This window comes from Pimephales promelas, chromosome 5 (genome assembly GCF_988280905.1).
Source record: "Pimephales promelas chromosome 5, fPimPro1.hap1.1, whole genome shotgun sequence".
In the NCBI taxonomy this organism is placed as follows: Eukaryota; Metazoa; Chordata; class Actinopteri; order Cypriniformes; family Leuciscidae; genus Pimephales; species Pimephales promelas.
In genome coordinates this window covers 32139083-32162819 of record NC_142773.1, presented here as the reverse complement: position 1 = coordinate 32162819, position 23737 = coordinate 32139083, and the positions used below count along the sequence as shown (strand labels likewise).

The following is a 23737-nucleotide window of genomic DNA, read 5'->3' as shown; positions in this document are numbered from 1 at the left end:
CATCTCCTCTCACTTATTTATTATGCATACTTCATAAAAGTTTGAGCACAACCGAATCCACAGTCCAGAATGTGGATGTGTTCAGCCTCTAGACTTTCAAAGCTCACAATATAAAGAGAGCTCTGAGAACAGACAGAGTGTGAAATGTATGATACTACAAATGTCCTAGATGGAACAACAAAGGAAAGGGTTGGAAAGAAAATGGATTTTTTGTATTTTTTTTATTTTCCCATTCTTGTTTACCTGCTTGCCACTGCAATTCATTTAATTCGTTTATTGACATTTTGTTTGCAAAAAGGAAAATAAAAAATGTATATAGACAACAATCAGGACACAAGTGTAAGCAAATCCTGAGTTTGTGGAACATGAGGCAGCATCATAGATTCGCAGAGTTAAATATTTAGAGTCCACCGGGATTAAATAAACTTGACTAGATGTTTACAGTGTAGCGTATATTTTTTTGTTGGTCAAGTTTCTTCTTGAGTCAGCTTTTCAGATATGCAGTTTCTTTTTTACACGCGGGACATTTGTTCTGCACCTACATTCTCCGCATCCCTGATTGTTGTGCTGTTTAGAGGCAGAAGCAGCAGATGGACTTTGACATGTTGTGAAAGAAACAAATAAGCTGATAGACTTCCAGTGCACCAGAGAACCCCTTTGTCTAGTTTACTTTTCAGGTGTTGCTCTTGTGTGTTACCACAGCTACACTTTACAGGAATCAGGTCCAAGTGCTTCAATGTAGCTGTTAGATCCACTCATGTACAAATGTTTTATCTGATACAAAACATTTCTCATGCGTACCCAGGCTTAAAACAGTAAACATACAGTAATATTGTGAAATATAAATAACTTTTTCTATTTAAAGCTGTAGTCCGCAGTTTTTCCTCTTTGTCGCCATCTCTGTTCAAAATCTGCAATTGCAGTCATTCGCGGAATTATCAACTTTACGCGAGTTGTACTTCAACACCCTCCACACGGGACAGCATGGATGAACACAATGTTTGAGGAGACTGTGAGGCTGTCAGTCACCACACCGATGTGGATATTGGCATTCAGAATCACAGATTATTCATTTTGAAAGTATGACCAACATAATAATTTTCACTGGAAAATGTAATCAGAACAAGTAACATTTACTTTTTTTTCTGGTTCTGACAATGCAGTAAATCATGCTGATTAAATCTAACAATCACTGATCATACTGTCTCATGTCAAACCGTGCAGTACCACTGGAATTAAAAACATTATTACAAGCTTACCGCTTTGAATCAGGCCAAGGCAAGCAGAGAGTTTTGAACACTGGCTGGTTATGTATTTTGGATCATTTTTAACCCCCCCAAAAAATCTAGAGACTGCAGATTTAATATTTTATAATATGCAATTTCTTATTTATTTTTAACATTGTAACCTTCACTTTAGATCAGCTTAAAGCACCCTTGCAGTATAAAGTATTAATATTAAGTCGTATTAATATTAAGTCATATTAATATTAAGTCGTCCAAGTCTTATTGACCGCAATCGGGTTAGAGTGGTAGTGTATGAATGCTTTTCACACGATTCTGAACAACCAGAGAAGAAAAACCGTGACAAAATTCAAAATTGCCATCCATCAAAGACAATTCTGCACATGTTCACCGAGATGTTCATTCATTCATATTACATTGAGAAGACAATGTGTTAGCTGTCATTACAAACAACACCAAACTCTTTTTCAGGTAAAATAAGTACCTATTTATTAACATGCATTCCAAATTTACAAGTTTAACAGACAGAAAAAGAGACATCCATTACAATTCTTTGAGCATTCATATTATCATCCAAATACAGCCAAACACTGAATGACAATATGACACAGAAGAAGCAAATAAGACTCAAATGCCTCTCATTTGTGTTTGAAATATTAAGGAGAGAACTCGAATACTAGCACTGACAATTTCTTCCAGAGAAACAAATAAAACAGAGACTTTTTTCAATGCAAGCACTTTGTACAAATCAATGTCACATCTACATGAATAAACCTTTATATACACTGAGGTAAATGATCACATTGGTCCAAAGAGGTAATATGCTTTGACATTAATCATGTTTCAGTTTTGCACAGTAGTGTTTTTCAAAATTATATTTCTGGATCTTGTAAGATGCTTCAATGTCTAATTACATTTACACCAACTGTAGAGTAGGCACTCAATACAAAAAGGCTTCTGGAATGACTTTGTTAGAGGAAACTGAATAGCAACATTTGTCTGCGCATAAACAAGGACCTTGGAATGAACAAAGGAGGTATGACAGAGGTACGATGACCTTCATATACCAGGAAATAGTTATTTTACATTTGGGGGCTTGTGAAACAAATCTTTATAAAATCGAGGCACTTGTATTTGCATCATGCACTGGAGAACACAGCAAAAGTGTTCCTGGCTGTATCCTACATCATTTCCAAGCCTTTTGTGCATTCATTAATTCATTAAGGAAATGCCAGAGTCAGGAGAGTGATGGAGAAATGACAATTGCCATTAATATACTTACCCTCATGTTCTTCCAAACCCACGACATTTATTTTTCCTTCACATCTTAATCTTTCAGTATCTTTGGTGCAGAGAATATGAGATTTCCACGTGACGTAACTGAAGGACATCCCCAAAGATCCTTTATATTTGAATTTCAAAATAAAGATAGAAAACTCAAAAATGTCTAGACTTGAGATCACAGAGAGAGACTCTTGAGATCACATTCATTGACTCTCAGCACTCTTACTCTCCAGCTATAAAATAAAATAATAATCAAAGGAGCACTTATTGCTTAACTTGATCAAATACAGACGCAGAATTACACGATACGTCCACAAGATACACAGCAGCCTAATGACAGTTGCTCAACTATGAGTGAGGTCACACAATTTAAAACGATCCAAATGGTGTCTTGTACTGATCTGAATGAAAATGGCTCCGTAAAAACAGTGCTTCCAGCAAAACAACTAAAACTGGATAACTCAAGCCGATGAACATGTACAGACTATATGCACAGAGAAAAATACAATAGATAGGTTTGCATCTTTTTGAGCTACATGTGTCAATATTCTCTTAATGCCTCTAGCAGCATGAATGAAAACAGTAAATTGGACTATAGAAATGTATACTCTGACCATCACAAAACCATCATCTTTTCAAATGGGCATTAAAAAAACAACATACACATTCTTTTTACAATAACACGAATGTGCTGTAGCTGGGTTGGCCTTTGTACAAATGGTTTTAATGACTGACCCAGTTTTGTGTCTGATTCTTTAAGAACTAGTCCCTTTAGGCAACACCACAGGCTGCTTCTAATATGCAGTGCGATTGTGCTGAATATGCTGCCCTCGCTCGCTCTTTGTCTGGAAAGCGAGTATGTCGGTGAAGTCACATTACAAAACCACTCTTAGGTGAGACGTTTGAGTCAATGTTATGATCCTTCAACTGCTGAGTTGTTTGCAAACAAGTGCTTGTGGTTAATCTGACCTCCACTGTAAATATACTCGATACCTACAAAGATCCCTTTTTTTACCAAATATGATAAACACGACTGATTCAGAGCAGTGGCACTTTCTGGGACAAAAAAAACAAAGCACGGACTACATATATATGTAGTGTGTGGCTCTGTGTACGCATACCTGTCAATATTTGAGCATACAAATAAACACAAGCAAGTCCAGAAACAAATATGTACATCTTTAGACAACAGGCTATATACAGAACTAAGTCCATAAAGGCTCAAGTCCAGCAAAGCACATCAATGACACCGAGTGGCTGCCTGTTGTTAGTTTGGTGACTCACCAGTTGAAGCATGGGTGACTGACTGACTCCTGGTTAAGTTGGTTTGAAATGGTTTTGCATGATGAGGACATATCTTTTCATGGACGACAGGGAACAACACCAATTGCTTCTGGTCCCTCGATATCCCTGATTATCGTAAGCCTCCACAGAGGATGTAGCACCCTCGCTCACCCCTCTAGATGAGGGGAGGGAGTGGATAGGCAGTGTAAAGATGATGATTTGTTGCTCTATATCTTGATGCCCTCTTGTTGACTCAGCTGGGATAGCGACTTCTTCACGCGCAGCGCAGTGAGACGAGCCCCACCGTTGGCGTACCAGCATTCCCTCATGATCTTTGCCATCACACGCAGGGCCTGCGGGCAGGAGGACATAGATACTTCTATCACAGATATAATTGCTATGCATCTTCACTTTCTCGCATACAACTCTGGTAAAAACAAAAGTATGTTCCCTGAAAAGCTCTATTTGCCATTGGTTACAGTCTGGAAATCTTTGTGGACGTCCATATGAGTCCGATATGATCTTGTTGGAGTTCCTGCACATGAAGACGTGATACTGGTTGTTTTTACTGGGTCTGTCTCACAAAACTTTGCTCGCTCATGAGTTTCAATCAGACTCAGTTATTCAAAGCTATTACAACAAACTCCCTTCACAGAATTTTTTCAGGTTTGTGAGTTTTACATCAGTCCATTTACTGATTGGTTGTTGATTTGAGAGTGTGTAATTAAACGTACATATTGACAAGTGTTGTTACTGACAACTAAAACCAATTCTATTAAAATCATATTCATTTATTTAAATAAAGCTGAAATAAAAAATAAATATAAGTTACTAATATTAAACAAAAAAATTTAAATGTTCTCTGTAGGGTATCTGGACTGTGTCAATTGGGATTAATTAAATTCTACATCGTGAAAAGCTTTTAACATTTGACTCGCGTCTAGTAATTCACCAGCAAGCCCCAGAAAGTCTCTTCCTAATGGCATTCATTGACACTTTCAGAGCAAACGTGAGTTTTGATTAACCCAAAATCATATGTGTAGCATATTTAGTCTCTATAAAATCCATTCTTCGTCCCAAGTTGTTAATTTACTTTACATTTTGCTAACTTTATGACAAGAGAGAAAAGAGATTTTTAGTGGAACCTAAAATTCTCGGGACAGCAGCATTTGTCCAAATTTCAATCTTAACCATTCTATTTCATCAGAAACGATCTTAAAACAGGGCTTTAATTGTAAAATACCAAACTAACCCTTTAAGTAACGAATGACTCCCTCGTCATTTACATGGCCTAGGGGTGTCAAACTCAATTCCTGGAGGGCCACAACTCTGAGTTTAGCTTAAACCCTAATTAAACACACCTGATCAGCTAATCAAGTCCTTCAGGCTTATTTAAAAACTGCATGTGTGTGTGTGTTGAAGCAGTGTTGGAATTAAACTCTGTAGGGTTGTGGCCCTCCAGGAACTGAGTTTGACATTCATGACTTTGAATTATTTCATGTCTTTCTTAATGCATAGCATTTAGCTGCTTCTGAAAACTCGCCATTTACCAACCACTGGGTTTGATGCGTTTTCATTGTAGGGCCTTAAAGCAGAGAGCATGAAGCGTCTCAACTGCTGTGGCCTTCTCTTGTCCTTTTCATTACACATCACAGTCTAGACAGCTCTTTATTGAATCGCTTCCCTATGCGTGCGTCTCACGGCCAATGCAATGCAATGTTTAAATTCAGGCAAACTCTATACTTTAGACAAATATACATAAAGAAAAGATGATAGAAAATGTAACACCTTGGAAATGTCATTTAAGACTATTACTTTTTAAAGGCCTTCATTTTTCTCAATATTGATTTATGAACTTTGAATACTTTTTAAGACCCTGCCGACACACTGAGAAAGAGTGAGATGTGCAGGTTCTTTGGGTTTGTTCAGAATTGAAGGTTACGGTGTCATTGGGGGGCAGGGCTTTTCTCCACTTACTATGTTCAAAGGATAGTTTCAAAGGATGCTGATTTTTAGAAAGCAGCTGTCTGACTCTGAGATGGCGAACGGGAACATCGTTTGTTTAACATTAGCAACATATTAGATGTTTGATAACATATAGTCAAGCCAAATGCTAATCATGTCAATTACCGCTATGTTTACCGCTGTAGAGAGCGATACATAAAACTCATCATCATTCTGATACATTGACTTGTAGATGAGGCTGTATAACTTCTTCTTCTAATCAGTTTCTGGTTCAAACATATTTGGCTAAATGAAACCAATATTTCCACTTTGGTAGTCCGTGATGGTGTGATTGAATGTCATCAGATCTTCAACCAAAACCAGTGTTCGGACACTTTCTCAGCATGGGTCACAGTATTTGATCCAACATGTCAGTTCAGGCCTGATCTAATAAGCTTGCTCTCTGCAACTGCGTTCCCACAAACAACCATTTACAAAGTGTGAAAATCATAGAGTAGCATTTTAATATTGGGCAGCACAGTAATCAAATGTGTCTTTTACATCGGCAAGCTGTGATAGCTGTGCAGACGGATAGTTAGATTAGAGGCTTTTTAGGACTGCAAATTGAAAGCAATTGAATTTTCCCTTTCACAGCAGTAAAATGCACATCAAGATAGAGTGAGGAAAGAGTGGTGCCTCCACTTAGGCTGAAAATGATTGAGGAAATGAAAGATGAAAAAAAGCAATCTAACAGAGATCAAGAAGGTTAAAATGGTCACTTTTGGATGAATGCATCATCTACAAAAAAACCCCGAAAAAACCTGAAGAAATGCTCACCTCGCAGCTCTGCCACCTGTTAGGGATGTTGGCACGAAGCTTTTGGTCACAAACGACACGCTTCATATCCTCTACTGATGGATCAGAGGGTACAAGGTCATAATAGGGCAACTGGTAGTCCTCATGGATGCCTGAGTGGAGAATTTAGCCCACAAGAGCACACATTTAATGACCGGTTACCATAAGAGGTTATTATTTCTAAGATTATTGTATGCAGAATATTGTAAGTGGGCTCCAAAAGTTTGGAATTAATTATAATACGTTACAATATATATTAGGCGTCTTTAACTACTATGTACTTGCATCAAAGGGGAGGTTTAAGAGAGGGTTAAGGTGTAAGGGAAGGGTCAACAGTGCAATTACAGAAATGAATTACAGGTGCAATTACATTCAGGTATGTTTTTTTAAATATAAGTACAATGTAAAAATATGCATGTACACAAAAAGTGCATTGTTTCAAATAATTAATTTAAATGTTAGTACATAGTAGTTAACCCTCTGGGGTCGGCATCACATAGCAGCAAAATAGACTTAAAATACGTCATTTTTGGTCATACAGATTTAAGAATTATGAAAAAAAAAATGACTGTATACTAAATTACTATATATATTTATACCCATAACAATGCTATTATTATCATGCAACGGAAGGATAGAAAATAAATCTTATAGTGTCCTACCTCCAATTGAACACCTGCGAGCAATCTCCCAGAACACCAGACCCAAGGCATAGATGTCTGCTCTTTTAAAAGACTCAAAGTGCTTCATGTTAATGGAGTCATCCAGCACCTCAGGGGCCATATACCTGTGAACATGACATGTCAACAGACGTCCCTCAGCGTAACATTATTCAAAGGAATGAATGGGACTTTTTCAAGAGCAATATTTACAGTAAAATGTGCTGAAGTAGCCAAAGTTGGTCTGGAATGAAGCATGCCACTGCCACCAAGTATTTTTACCTGCTGTATTTCTTTAATAAACTGTTAAATTACAGGAATCAACAGGATTAAAAGCTGTGGAAACTGGTAATCAGTCACTATTGCATAGACACTCTTTGAAAGCGATTACGAGAGAATATTATTAGTGTGAGCAGAAATGTTCCCAACATATCCAAATATGCAAGTTAATTAACAATAGGTTATTAACAGTAGTTTAGCTTTGAGCAAATATAGGCACTTATGGTGCTATACATCAGTCCCTCTAGGATTTTAACAAAAAGAAATATATTCTGAAATATATTCTGTTGTAATTTAATTCTGTAAATAATGGTTTATTTTTTAGGTACATCGATGTTACGCTATACTTAGAGCCTGCTTGCACAGGCAGTTTAGCCAATTTAATTGATTTGCATGTGAAATCCTGTCTGCAGTGTGGCCTTTCTGCAGTTATTTATTTTATTTCTTAGTTTTACTGATCCGAAATGTTTTTATACATTTTCTTCTATATCTTTGTGTGATGTTACATACTTCGCAGCTTTAAAATGTTAAAGACGCAAATGATTCGACTATTAGTCGACTATAGGCAAGACTATGAAAATCCTTAGTTGGGGACACCCCTACACTGTTGTAAACCAAATGACGCTGCCGTCGAACGAATCTGAAACGAGCAGATTAAGGGGTGGTAATATTATAATAATATCATATGTACAGTATATTAATATTATTCCAAGAGCGTGATCACACCATCTGTGCTTGGGCCCTAAACACCAACAATGTTGATTTTCAGTGAAAACCCACCAATAATCAATGCTGGAAATATCACAAACATTTTTTTTTGAGAAAATCCACAACAAATTTGACTATTTTTTTAGTCATTTATGCAAAATTCAATATAAACCCCTAATACCAATAATATGGCAGACAGCAACAGTTGCTGGTAGGATTGCTCTGTCGAGTTCAAGATGGAGCTTTAAAGGTATAGTGGGTTGCATAGTGGTCTAAAACAGGGGTTTCCTTTAGAAACAGAGAAGACCAAGCTAGACAACCTCACTGAAGTGAATGCAAGGTGGATAGAAGGCTGTGAGGAAGCACTTTGACATTCAAAAGTCACATTGAGTTATGGTCACAGCAGGAAAAGGTATACTGCATACTGCAATACTTGAGTCTCAGCATGTGGGTGTCAATGCCTGTTTCACCTGGGAGTAGTCTAGGGAAGTGTGTGTGCAAATGGTGTCCAGGGGGCACAGAAGCGAATGGGTGCACCGCTGAGACCCTCTTGCTGTATATTAGATGTGACACACTCCTGTGATGACAACAGGGCGAGTGGTGTCCCTGCAGCATTGTCCTTCACAACACACATCTCACCCTCTGAGTGTCCTCTGACTCAACTCAAGCCTTCAGAACTGTGAGGGTGCTTGAGGAGTGAGGTCCCACTCCCAACAGAGTATGTCAAAAGAAGCCTGAGTTTAGCATCGAGTAATGATGGGTCAACAACAAATAAGGGTCCTTTTAATGGAGGAAAAAAAAAAAAAAAAAAAATATATATATATATATATATATATATATATATATATATATTTAAATTTGTATTTAGAACAATGCTGAATTCTTAGAAATATGGTTAGAAGTAAGGTTTCATATAGTATTAAAAAACTTCAATAACATTTTTAAGAAATGTTTAAAGATGGCATGAAATGTAAGTTGCATTAGCTGTTTCTTCCCTACTGTGGCATACACTCACCTAAAGGATTATGAGGAACACCTGTTCAATTTCTCATTAATGCAATTATCTGAACAACCAATCACATGGCAGTTGCTTCAATGCATTTAGGTGTGTGGTCCTGGTCAAGACAATCTCTTGAACTCCAAATTGAATGTCAGAATGGGAAAGAAAGGTGATTTAAGCAATTTTGAGCGTGGCATTGTTGGTGCCGGTCTGAGTATTTCACAATCTGCACAACCATTTTTAGGGTTTACAAAGAATGGTGCGAAAACGGAAAAGTATGCAGCAGTCCTGTGGGTGAAAATGAAAGTTCTTCACAGGACTCCTTCTTTAGAAAGTTAACTAGTCACAAGTTTGCAGTAAAAAAGCAGTTGGGTTGTCAAGGTCAAAACACTATATAAGCTGTGAATCAAATAAACTTATATACTTATAAATACAATGTTATGTAATATTTTTACTCTTACACTGAATGTTTGGATTTTGGAACACATCAAGACCACAAAAAAACTTGTCAACGCTGTCCCGCAACTTATATCAATAAATTAGCTTTATAACATTATATTTCTCAGCAATGAGATATTAATCTTGCAGTTGCACTATTAGTAGTGAGACAAAGACGCAGGTAATTTACACATGCACAATATCTCTTACTGCACTTCTTTATCTCTAGTTGTGTCTCAAATGATAAAGCAATGCAGTTTTGTTGATTTTTTCCCTCAAGAAATAATTACAAAATTACAAAATAAATTGGATTACTATGATTATCAAAAAATACTAATATAACTAAAAATATAACATTAGGCAATACTGCTTAAATAATGTTTTCTTTTCAAGCTACTCATTCTTATATGACAAAATGTTTATCATAGAACATGTGTAATTAAGTATATGTAATGTATTATTTGCATTTTCAAACAATTTCAAATAAATGTACACATCTACAAGGGCATCTGTCTGTGCTGCACAGACAGAAGCCCTTGTAGATGGGTACATTTAAGTGCTATCTTAAGAAACCACTCACATTTCACTCTTGCATAAGCTTGAATTATTGACTGTTTCACAACACTAATATTTCACAGGCACACAAAGCCCTCAGCTCATGCAAACACTGTGGATAAAGTCATAGGTCACTGTGAATCGTACAGACTCTGAGTGATGAATTACTGACCTTTTAGTGCCCACTCTGTGGTTGGGTGCAATGTCAATGGTGTCTGTGGCTGAGTCGTGGCGCACAGCCAATCCAAGGTCAGCGATGCAGCAGGTACCATTCTTCTTCACTAAGATGTTTTTAGATTTCAGATCACGATGGGCAATTGCAGGCTTACCTGAGGATTGGACAAGACACAGTAAAGCATGAAACATACTTCAAATCAGTACGTCTCTGATTAATAAAGGCAAATGTCTAACACTTCATCATATCTCTTCCATTCAATTAAGTATTTTTCTTAAACGGCAGGACATTAAGGGTGTGTTCACACTTTGCAGGTTTGGTTCGATTAAAACTCTGGTGCGGCCACTTTGTTAAGCCCGGTTTTGACTCCTTGACACATTTTATAAGCTCTTCATGAGATCTCAGCAGGTAAAACTACCAATATATTGATCCTAGCACACAGCATTGTTATACACATACCGAATGAAAGCTGTTTTTATCTTAAATATCTGTTGTTGTTTTTTGTATCTTAAGGTTTGGTAATAAAAATGACAGTGTGAACACTAAGCTAACAAAGACAAAATGTTTCATTTTCTTTTTTGGTCCAGACCAAAAGAACCAAACTACAAGTGTGAATACACCCTCAGTCATTCACTTTGTTTTTGTTCCTGTGCTGTCACAGTACAGTATATTACTGAATATAAAATATCACAAATTTGATTCAAGGAAACAAAGTGGACAGCCTAAAGCAGCATATTTATATAAAAATGTTTGCATGTTCATGTAAAAATGGCTGTGCTGAAGAAAGGACAAAAAAATAGTGACTTCTGTATTGTGACTCACCCTGAGTGCCCACAATCTCCATATGTAGATGAGCTAGACCGCTGGCAGCGGAGAGAGACAGCTTGATCATGCCCTCCACTGTGACCGTGTACCTGTTCAGGTAGTCAAACAAGGAGCCGTGCTCATGGTAATCAGAAACCAGCCACAGCTGAGTCCATGTGCCGTTATCTGAGATGAATAGAGAGAACAGAACCTCTCAATGCTTTAAACTTCCAAATACATCAATATCTGCCAGCTCAAAACACTTCATAACTTTAGCTGAATGTTGGTTGAGTGGTTTGAGATCACAAAATCTACATAATAGAACAGCTGATGTCTGATACATGTAAATTATATAATTAGTGCGGTGACTGTGGTCAATCAATTAAATAAAATGAACAAACTTTTGCTAGTTTAATGACAGAAAAAATGGTTGGCATGCCCAGCACATGGTCTAAAAGGGTTGTCCCTAATCTATTAATGAGTAATGGGTGTGTTTTGAGCATAACATGGAAATAACCAGTCAGAGTCTCATCTCCCATTCCCTTTAAAAGCCAGTTCCATGGCGGATTGCTATTTACATGACAGAATTTGCAAGCGGAAGCGTAAAAACCGAACGTGTCTCTAGAGAACAAACAGATCTGCTCGTGTGCAGGGATAAAGCGAGCAAGTAGACCATCTACAGGACATAGAAATTCATGTTTTACTCTACATTGAAATTCACAAAGAGTAATAACTAGTTGATAAAATATATTCGAGCGGAGCAGAACTAGAACATTCCTTAAAAAATAACCTAAAATAATAATAATAATTGGGGAAAAATAACTTCTATTTGGTAAAGAAATTTTCCCACTTTTTTGGGATTCGAATATACTTCCTTGCACGACTTTTTCAGCCTGGAAATCAAACTTTAAAAATTCCCTGATATCCTTTAAGATCCCTAACTGTAAAACACTGTAAATATAAGAGAATTGACCAATAACATCACAAACAGAAATGTGAAGTACTACCTTCCTATTACACACTTATGGTAGAGAGCAAATAATGTACAGTACAATACAACTAAGTGCTTTCAGTGTTGTCTAACCTTTGTTGTCTGCAGCAATAAAGCCCAGGATGTTCTCATGACGAAGCATGACAGTCTGGTAAATCTCCGCCTCACGGAACCAAGAGCGCTCCTCTCTGGAGGAGAAGATCTTCACTGCCACCTCTTCTCCACGCCAGCGGCCCCTCCACACCTCTCCAAATCGCCCCTTCCCTATGCTCTCCTGGAGAATGATGGTTCTGGCGATGGTCCTTTGCACTAGCAGTGGTAAACCTATAGAAGACAAGAAAAAGCAGTCAGGGAAAAATGTCAAATACAAGCGAATGTATTTGTACAAATTATTAAAAATATATATTTTGTCAGAATACACAACGCAACAACATCTAATATCAATGGAGAAAGATGATCTTTGCCCTCAAAACAGTGTAGTTGCAGCATCTGCCAGCAAGTGATAATAGAGCCATGCAAACCAGTCAAACCTTGAACCCTTGAAGAAGACTGTCATGATTTCCTATCAAACATTGTATGTAGTCATCCAGGTGCCAAAAACAAATATTCTATCTGAGACACTACCAACAAACCAGCTAGTCCAGCTTCTGGACTAAAATGCTAGACTAAAGATAAAGCCTACAAGCCTACCAGCTTGGCATGAGGCACAGAACTCAGGGAAAGCATTAAACTGTCAATTTAGACTTCCTCAATTGCTCCCAAGGGGCTTTGAAACCAAAGTTAGGGAAATTACATTGGCTTGAGTGTACTTTGGGGCTTATAAAGGGCAATACAGGAAAAACATCCTGTAAATACATAAAAATGAAGGGGAATGTAATGAATTTAATGGAATCTTTGCATATTAAGTGGCATTAAAAAAAAAACGTTACAGCTGGATTCTTAGAAAGTAGAAAGGCAAACAATAATGAGATAATAATAGTATGTAAAATACCTGAGCCTGATCCAGAAGTGGTCATGTCATAAATGAGGTCCTTTAGCGTGGTGCCGTTAGCGAGGAATGGGTGGTTCATAGTGGGGTCTTCCTCACTTGGCACACGATGGTGGTTGATGGAGCGATTATGGCACATGTAGAAGAGAAGCACCAGAATGAAGCTCAGCACGCAGATGGGGACGGCAATCACTGCAGCCAAGGCTACAGGACTCAGAGACGGGGGTTCAGTATCTGGCAACTCTGAAAGAAGCAGCATTTAAAAATCATTTAAAAATTATTATTTTGTGCAGGACAAAATAACCCCAATCCAAATATGACCTTATTGTGACACTTTTATGACATATTGACGTTATAGAGTCACAAACTCTTGAAAGCCCACTCAAAGGTCATCATGATCACATTATTCTCTTACCTGGGTTCACTTTTGGGTTCTTGTTGCACATGTTAGTGTCGCAGCAGTACGGATGCTGGCCGTTGTTGGAAGAGGCGCACTGGAAAGGCCTGTCCGGTGGGTAAAGTAGATCTTGATGAATGCACTGACCATCCTGTATTACGATCTGTCCGGCAGACTTTGTGATGACCGCATAACACAGGCCGGTTGTGTTACATGTCCGATTCACACATCGCTCACAATAACACAGCAATTCTGATTGAGAAGAGAGAGAAAGACTCCAGGTTAAGATACAATTAGATAGTCAGCTTATTAAACAGTACAGGAAGTGTCCTTGACAGATTAGAGACACAAGTTTTGACTGAATCTATCAGGTTAGGCAATGAATGATTCAATGGTCCATTCACAAAGAGAGACATGTACTTAATTCCTGAATCAATCAGCTGTTTGAATGAATGACTTAATCAGTTCAACATTTACCGCCACCTACTGGCAGTTTTAGTTTCTAATTTAGAGTATAATTTCAATAAAAAGAAATCTATGCTAAGTAAATAAAATTAGGGCTGGGCGACAATACCATAAATATTGTGATATTATTTCCTCAATACAATTAAAACTATTAATGTTAACACTGTTAATTTTAATACAAGAAGAGTCCTAACTCAAACAGTCAGAATAATTAATTAAATATTAAATAGTTAAGATATTTATTTTAAGGGGGAAAAAAAAAGCCTAAAAAAGGATTTCTTCAGATCTGACTTGAACTAAGTTTTGAAAAGACACTGCATCAAACAGAGAAATGGCTGCATTGCATTTTTTTTCACCAGCAAGTGACCAAACAAACATTCTCAAGAAAAGTCATTTTAAATGTTTAATAAAGTTGAAAGTCGTTATTTTAGCATCAATGAGATAATTGCATATAGTTTTTATTAATATTTTCCATTTAATATATTTTTAATTTGTATGATTTAAATGTTTGTAAAAAAAATTATAGTATTTTTTTCTCAATAGAATTTTCTTCTTTTTTTAAATTGTATTTTATTTAATTTAAATGTTTATTTTATTTTCAAGTAACAAATCAGAATTTTTTTGTTACTGGATTTTTTTTTCAAAATAAAAATTGTTGCCAACTCAAACATTGATTGGTTATAGGAGAGAGATTTTACATCACGCAATGTTCCAATTAAGTGATTTCCAGAAGAGAAAAGTCAAACAAAGTCTCAGTCTGCACCCACTGGGGTGATTATGTATGCAATATATGCTGCGGGCTGTCACAGTCACTCCTCTGAATGAAGCTTTAAGTGATTGAGGGATTCTGACTAACCAATTTCAAAAGGTTTAATCAAAAGCTGCCATTACAATGGTGATTTGTTTTTTCATCAAACACTAGCTAACTAAAGGATTGGTTTAGGTTTACATTGTTAATCTATTTTCTGATGGAAAATTGTTTTTTTTGTCCATCTCCATACTTAAAAAGCAACCACAAAAAAAGAAGAATCAATTACTTCTGTCGCTTAGCAACTGTAGTTGCAGCACATGCTAAACCCATTGCATTCAGTTAAAATCCTATTAAATCACTCTAATAGTAACCTCACCACTACATCAATGCTTATAAAATAATGCAGGTATGTAATGTATTAACATATTTGTTTGTTTTTAAAAAAGGGCACATTGTATCTTATGTGTCCTAATTTTCACTCTTGCTTAAGGTGTTTTTTTTTTTCATTTAAAGCTGCAGTCCACAGTTTTTCCTCTTTGTCGCCATCTCTGTTCAAAATCTGCAATTGCAGTCATTTGCGAAATTATCAATTTTAGGCGAGTTGTAATTCAACACCCTCGAACTGGCAGAGCGTGGATGAACTCAAAATCTCAGAGAGTTCTGAACACTGGCTGGTTATGTACTTTCTTAAATATGTATTTTGGATCATTTTTAACCCCCAAAAAAGCTACGGACTGAAGCTTTAAGATTGGATCAATAATGATGTTTGTTCTAATGTACTAAAAGACTAAACAAGATAAAGAGCTCATGTTATATGGCTGGCATTTTCTCACTTACGGAGACAGAATTTAAAATGCAACAGGCTAGAAAAAGTGGGCGTGTCCAGACAGCCATGCAACTGTAATGAGTAATAACTGGGTGTGCTGGCATTTCCATTAGTACTAAACACTAAAATGAAGCATTTTCTATCCTGGGTGACTGGAAAGAAAGGATCACATTCTTGTAATAGAACAGAATATATATATAAGATGGTAGACAAAACAAAACACAGACATTCAGATCTGACTCAGACTGCATGTCTGTGTTTCGTTTTTTCTACCATCTGTTGACTAAACTTGGTATTATAGAGTTTTTGTTTTGTTCAGTCTAAACAAGTTTGTTACAGCGGTTTTGTTATAGTTTTCAACATTTTTTTTTTTAGTTTTTCTTAAAGTTTGTCATTATTGTTTTAAAAGAACAGAATTCCAGAACACTCCATATGATAATTACCTTTATTTTTCCCACAAATCTTATTGCAGTTAAACTTCCAGGTTCATACAACGAAAACCAAAATCTAGGTTAAACTGCTTTTTAAAGCAACAGCCATGTTACTTCCGGTGGAAGCTACCTTTTTGGTGTGATGTCAGAGGGGGGAGAATTTAGAAACAGTTTTTGCCATTTGATTTGTTGTTAAACTCTTTCTCTGTCAATGGTTGTTGTATTAGCTGTTTGCAAGGTTTAAGTGTTGTGTTGGGTGTTTATATTATTTAATTCGATTTTTACAAACTTTTTAGTTTGCTCCTGTTGTTGGTATGCCCTGTAGGTGGAGCTTCAGCCTATAAATAGGCTTGCTGGCTGAAAGGAATTCAGTTCTGAGTGTGGATTCAGAGAAACCTCATAGTGAGCAGTGTTGCGAACTTCGACCATTTGGTTCAGCCAAAATTAGCACAGATCTAAATCCGATATTGTGCTTAGACTGTTATTGTTAAAGGTGCCATGTGTAAGAATTGAGGTAAAAATATTAAAAAATGAGCTACAACCATCAAAAGAATGAGAAAAAATAAGGGCGATGAGGTCATTAAACAATGACAAGTTCTGCAGAGATGTCAACCTGAATGAATTAGCATGCTAAATTACTAGCCATGGCCCAACAGGTGTCATAATACTAGTTTTGGCCATGGGAGGCGGTATGCGGGCAACATAACCACCAGCCAAACTGCAATACACGAATAACATACTTGGACCTGATGTCAATTGTGTGGAAAGTACAGCCCACTAGCACATTTCAGTTTAGGGAAGAGAGCGGAAGAATGGCTGAAGCCCTAGGCAATTTGTTGTTTTTCTTTATAATGAAGTTGTCTGTATTAAGTAGATTGTGTTTAACACATAAAAGTGTGATCATCAGTTCAACACACAGAGTTCTAGAAATTCTAGTTGATTAAAACTGCAGAATTTTGGTATCGGATCGGTTTTGAAAAAGTGGTATCTTTGCATCCCTACTAAAAATACTTCCAAGGGGCGGAAAAGACACTAAATTGTGTTATGTTGTCTCAGAGAACACATATACTTAGTCATACGCACATTCAACTTGTCTGGAGGAGGGAGTCAGACCTCCTAAGCTGCCAAGTTTGGAGAACATTACAGGGCCAAATCAGTTGCCTGCTGTGAGTCACACGCCACCAACTCAATCCAGATTACTACAACAAACTGACACTCGATCTTCAACCATATGACCAAAACAAACAATGACGAGGGAAATAAACAAAACACTACTTAGACGTCTAGAATTTATCCTACCCCAATTCTGGCCCACCAACGACTATCTTTTCAATCAGTGTAACCTCAGTCTGAGAAGCCATATTTGCTGACTGAATGGAAGAACAATCATTGGCTGTTAATTTGTTGACTGAAATGATTTCTGAGAACTCAATTTCAGTTTATTTGGTGTACGAGTCGATAACCTGCTCCGTAAACATTCATGTTGACCCTCAGCTGCTATTTCTACATGAGAGAATATGCTCAGGCATGCACGAATCTCTCTGTAAACCACAGAACACCTCCGGTCTCTATGGATTTTTCTTAGCAACGGTTCACATCAGTCCATCAGTGACCGTGTCCATGGAGGTTACTCATTAATCACTGGATTTGATGTTAACTGGGGTGTGTTTTTGGCTCAAGATTTTCTAACTAGATGGAGTGTCTTCCATGTTTTTCAAAGGAAATCATGGTCATATTTTACAGAGTAAGGAGGACACAAGTTGAGTTGACTCAGAAATGTTCCATGAACTTCCATCTAAGAAAAGAGTCTCAGAAAATATCAGTATATGTCCTGCTGACCCACATTTTTGTGAGGCTTTCTGTTTCTGGAAAACATCTTCAGCCAAATAAATACCTGTTATAACATTATAACTGTCCTAACATCGGTGCTTTGCTAACGTCACAAACTGCATTGCCATGATCAGCAGATGGTTACACAAATAAGACATTTTTATTTTAAAAATCACAGTGAAATTTAAGCACATATTCCATGATAGACAACATTTGATCAATACCATGATGAATATCCAATTCACATATGAGTATTCATTTCGTGTACCAGTTGACAGATGTCAAAAAGGAGTACTCTATATCAGTCATGCCGATAATTAAAATATTTTTAATTGAGACACTTATGAAAATTATTGCTGACAAATAGGACATGAAGTATCTATCAAAATATGGAATATTACAGCTAGATTTTCAAAGTTTTGGAAAAAGAAACATCTAAAAGTAATAGCTGCATGAAGTGAAGCTGAAGAGTGAATTAAGTCCGTTCTATATGACACACATGAGATTAATCAGATTAGATTATTACAACCATTACAACTTACTTGTATATGCACAAAAGGATACCCGACAGAGGGTCAGAATGAAGGTTGAAAGTAATTGTTTTTAATCAGACAGACTATATAATGAAACTGCCACTGCCAGACGCACCTGGTAGTCAAATGGACCATTAGTTTGAGAATGGCAGCCTGGATTCATCTGATGTCTGTACTGTTCTGTCCCACACAGGTGTGCTATTAGTGGAATGAGCAGTACCACACAGTAATGCACAGAAAAATGGGTAAAATAGGATGAGTGTCCCACTGAACCCTCTTTGCAATGTGTACCCCTCTTCCACTTAAGACTGCAGTCACACCTTTTCCATTAAGGGACAATATTTGGACAATATCCGAGCCTCTCTCCTTTTATATCCACAAGTTTCCGAGGGGCGCTCCTGTAAAAAAATAAAGCGGGTGAAACTTCCGGTAAGGCGGCGGAAGTAGCATTCCAATGGTATTTTGTGTGTTAGTTAGCGAAGAGGCTAGCTGTTTTTAAGAGAATTATTTTACTATTTAAAGACGCAAATCTTTATGAGAGATGTCGTTACGGAGCTCAGGGACAACATGTGCTGTTCGCGGTTGTATGTATAACCGGACTAAACTAATTCAGTGGCTTAAACGTGATTGTTTTGAACATAAGCCGAAAACGAAATCAGAGTGATCCTGCCAACGACTGTAACGTTAGTTTCCACCTGTACTGTATTTATTTGTTTGCCTAATGTAAAAAATTGTTACAATTGCCTTACTGTTTGTACATGAATAATTGTATAAATTAGAAGAAAAAAAAGTTTCCATCACCTTCCAAAAGATGACGAATCTTCCTGTGTACATTTGTTTAAATTCTTAATATTCTATAAACTCTATCAGCATGTGTTTGGCTGTTCACTACTGATGTTACACCTAAACTCAGGATCAAAGCCTGAGTTGACAGAATACCAAATGTGCCAGTTAATGTATTCAAGTAGCACATTCATTTATAATTTTGAATAAACTCCAAAGCACAATGACTAAGTGTGTATTTTTTTTTATTTTAATTGTTTGTCAGCTCACACAACTGTCTGTCACCATGCCTTGATGAGTATTGATTATTAATAATGTTATAATATAAATTATAATACTCCCAACCAAGTAACTGCGGAGGATAAAGGTACTGTTATTTCAAGGTAAACTATATATGAGACATGAAATGAATACAAAAGACTGTTCCAGAATAACAAAAAGTAGGTGCTTTAGGATGTAACTTATTTTATGTACTAGATCTACTGTCTAATGTCACTCATCCCACTATACTATCATATTGTTTATACACATTTCCAGACACGTTCAGCACAGTAATGTTACTTCCTACGATCTTACTGTTACACTGAAATTGTTCAGTCTAGTTAACTATTTTCGTTATCATATTATACAATGGCCTATGTTGTTGACATTGCTGATTGTGAAAGAGACACGAATAGTTAGTGAAATGCCTTATGCTAGATAACACCACAGATGTAACGTTATCATGGTACGAGCATGGAGCATTAGTTCAACGTCAAGCTGATAAAAGAAGCCGATTATTATAAGAAGCCGTGTTCTGCGTAACACGGTGGATATCGCTCATATAATTTTTTTACAACATAGTTAAGGCGACAGCCATATGTTGCTAGGTGGCCGCCTTAGTTTCAAAGTACTGCGGGAAACCCTGTTTAAGTATATGCAAAATCTGCCACTTGTGCATTCACATACTTTTAGAATGAAATCTATGCAAAGTCTTATACATGGGGCCCACTGGGTGTATTTTATCTGGCCAGCCAAAATTCATTGTTTACATAATGCTGTTTATAATAAATTAATCTCAGATGCATCTTCTGGGACCACTTGTGATTGGATTTCGTTATGACTAATTACATCAGTGTATAGCTATCTCACTGTTGCTCTCAAATATAATTGAGATACAACAGAACAGCAATGTAGTATACCATGTGTTTTGGACTACCTTTGAACACATAGTTTGAGGAATCAAACCTGTAGTGCTGTTAGAACGCAATCTTCCAGAGGAAGGTGCAGCTTTCAAAACTAGGTCTCTCACAAAGACAAATCTTTAGAAATGCATGATGTGGTACAGCATGTACTTTATGCTTTACTATTACACAAGACACAAAAAGAAGTAGACAAAAACTTTAGTATATTTTCATTTGTATCGTACAGATTAAAAGTTGATTGGTTTTGCCAGTTAATCAGCAGAGATAACCGATTGCTGGAACTGGTAACCCAGAATAAAGTAAGAGCAGTGTAAAATGTGAGTAAAGATAACCCATGATTACGTTTACCAGGGGTTTGGAATGACCCAGGTTAACCATTTCAAGTGGTAAAAGAGTATTTTGTTGTCATTCAGTATCCATTCAAAAAACTATTAGTTGGTTAATCAATCGGTTATTGGCCAGTGTGGTCCAACGTTATTATCCGCAAAAACCATTATCAGTCAACTTCTAAAACAGACGTATACAGCTCACAAAGGCGAGGCCAAAATACAGTATGTGCAATTGACATTTTATAAGCAAAAAAAAAAAAAAAAAGTACAAATATTAAAAGTTTGGCTGATACGATATTTTCATGTTGTGGTCAATAACTAATAAATGGGCGATATTAAAATTAGCCTAATACTATATACTATTTTGTATTTATAGAATAAAAATAACAACATAAATACAGTACTACTAAAAAATATTCATTCTGAGATTTGCTAAATATTACATTTAATAAGTGTTATTGAATTATAAGTGTTTTTAAAGAACAACTTTTATTCTGAGCATTTACATCCCTATTATTATATTTAAAATATTGTACCAATGTATAGATCAAGTTCAAATTTTGCCATATCAGGCCAGGTGATACTGCACATAAGAAGATCCATTTCTTCTCTTTTGACTTCTTCAGAATAATCTGTTTTGTGAATCTGCACAAGAACAAAAAAATCGACATGAATGGAAGCAGATAAAAGATTCAGACAAAAGACAAACACTACCTGTAACTTAAAACCACAGTTCACACAACTCCGCAAACAGACACTGAAAATATTTTCCTTTTGATATTTCAGGGACAGACTGCAATATTAACAATAAATCTTTGTGTCAGAGGAAGCTCAGTAATTGGGAGAGGAAGGAAGGGCTGGAGTAAATATAGGATGTTTCCTTTCTGCCTATCACAGTATGTGAATCAAGGACATCTCAATTGCATGCATGCATCGCACAAGTAACAAGAATGAACCAAATGCATTTCGGCAAGTTTTACATTTACTTTAATAAATGTAAATGCACACAATTACAATCTCAAATCAATCAAAACACATAGAATACCATGTTTGACCTTATTTGTTAATATGTTTTAATATGTAACATTGCTTGTAAACCCATCTCCTTTTTTCCTCCCTTCCTCTTCTGTTAGGTTAATCCCTATCTAATCATATCCATTGTTAATGCTGGATGTGGGAATAAAATATGTTTTAAGTTTGATTTGCTTTAGTTAAAAACTCCTGCTTTGAATGAATAAAAAAGCAAAAGGTTGAAGTAAGGCATTTGTTTGCGTGAAGGAACGTAGCTGTAGCTATTTAATCGAACAGTCTGAATACAATCTAGCCTTGTTGTCATGTTATAATATCGTAAAAACAACAACAACAACAATTTGAATGGCATGAATGGTGTTATGCACAAAAGCATCCATAAAAGGTTTAAAACGTAAGTGTCATTGTATCCTCGCGTGCATTGTTGTGGGGCAAAAGATAACGCCTCTGAACAAACAAACTGTTGCATCCATTGACGTTCAGTCATATTACATTTAACGTTGAATATAATGGACGGACGGAAAATATTAGCTGGTATTCTGTGCACCATCTGTTATGATATTTGTAACGTACAGAAATAGTCCGATCTGTTATTACAACTCACGTAAACATGTGAACAGTGTTTCTGTCAGTCTACAATCTCCACATAACTTCAAGACATGAAGCCTTCGATGTCACTCGTGCGGAAATATCGGTCTAGGATGTCCTAAAACCAAAAAAGAGTCTGACATTTTACGATAGAGTTTTTAAATGTCGTCAAATGAAAGAAAAAAAATGTCCATCACCACAAACACATGCGGAACAGGCGTGAAATAGAAACAGACTGAAAGTAAACTGCTGTTCGCTCATGAAAGCACATTTCGTCAACAGTTTCAGATGACTGAACATTTGATCCAGAGGTTGTTATAAGTTAACAGGAGCTTTGAAGTATGGTAAATAAATACAGGGTCGCGATATCCAAACCTCGCGCGGTGCTCCGCTTGCATACGCGAGTCACTCCATGTCCACATCCGAAAAACGCACTCTCGCAAACTGATGTAGATGTGACCGTTGTCACGGCACAGAAAAGAAAAAAAACATTCATGCCAGCGTGGCTTTCTAAGACCTGCGCCATATTTGAACACCCCTAAGTAGTATTGTGAAAAAAAGGAAACGCGCGGGTATAAAACTTGAGAAATGTAGACGAGGGGAAACCAAGAAGTGTTGCAGTCCCACGCACTTACCTCGCGCCTCTTGGGTCACCAAGAATACAAGTAAAGCCAGCAGCAATGAGCGACAAAATGACGTTCCTGCGTCCATTGTGCTACAGATCATTCTTTAGAACTGGTCAGTTTTTCCTCACACATTCAAGTAGTCGAGTCTCTGCTTCGAGAAAAGGAGCGCTCTGATTGGTCAGCACGGAGAAATATGCTCCGCCCACATTGGTCTCTCGTTAGCCTGACTCAGTTTAGCCAGGGAGTTCAGCTGTACCTCTCGGGACTATTGCGAATCTACTATTGAGAGTTTCGTTACAAGAATGATCTGATCATTCAACATGCAGCTTTCAAAATACTCAATGTAACCGTAATCAATTACTCGTGAAATTTTTCTTTCTTTCTCTCTCTCTCGTCCCCCCCATACAGATAAGATATAAGGTAAATGCATGGTTTGCTGGGCTTAAATCATAACAGTACAATTATTTTTGTAATTGATTCAGTAATTATATATATTATCATTATGGTCTACCAACATTATATATGGTCTACCATTATATAATTAACATTAGACCATAATAAATATAGTTATTACATAATAAAATACATTATGCATTACATCATTAATAACATTATACAGTTTAAGCACTATAAATGCACCTTTTTGTGATAGTTGCTTTGGATGCATCTTTGGTGGAGCAGTGTAACAAGAAAGAGAAAGATTTTTAATCATTATTGTGAATGAGATGGCTGTATATAATATGGGCAGAAATTACAA

General features: G+C 36.7%; 1 protein-coding gene across 2 annotated transcripts; it reads right to left on the bottom strand.

The window, feature by feature from the left end:
- Window positions 1-1707: 1707 nt before the first annotated feature.
- tgfbr1a (transforming growth factor, beta receptor 1 a) lies at window positions 1708-23146 on the bottom strand. 2 transcript variants are annotated; one of them, XM_089131314.1, is made up of 10 exons: window positions 22990-23128; window positions 21274-21382; window positions 13624-13857; window positions 13212-13451; window positions 12314-12544; window positions 11248-11415; window positions 10423-10579; window positions 7274-7398; window positions 6594-6724; window positions 1708-4165 (listed from the first exon to the last, which is right to left on the bottom strand). In XM_089131314.1, the coding sequence occupies exons 2-10, from the start codon at window positions 21338-21340 to the stop codon at window positions 4040-4042; spliced, it is 1479 nt and encodes a 492-aa protein (XP_088987440.1). In that variant the 5' UTR covers window positions 21341-21382; window positions 22990-23128; the 3' UTR covers window positions 1708-4039. The 2 variants fall into 2 exon arrangements, with proteins under 2 accessions (XP_088987440.1, XP_039532657.2); XM_039676723.2 differs by lacking the exon at window positions 21274-21382 and having other exon boundaries at window positions 22990-23146.
- Window positions 23147-23737: the final 591 nt, after the last annotated feature.

Coding starts and splice junctions, on each gene's coding strand:
- tgfbr1a (XM_039676723.2), bottom strand. CDS start 23,080: ATGATCTGTAGCACAATGGACGCAGGAACGTCATTTTGTCGCTCATTG. Junction 13,858..22,989: donor GGTGACCCAAGAGGCGCGAG/GTAAGTGCGTGG, acceptor CTTCTCAATCAG/AATTGCTGTGTTATTGTGAG. Junction 12,545..13,211: donor CACTTCTGGATCAGGCTCAG/GTATTTTACATA, acceptor TGTCTTCTATAG/GTTTACCACTGCTAGTGCAA.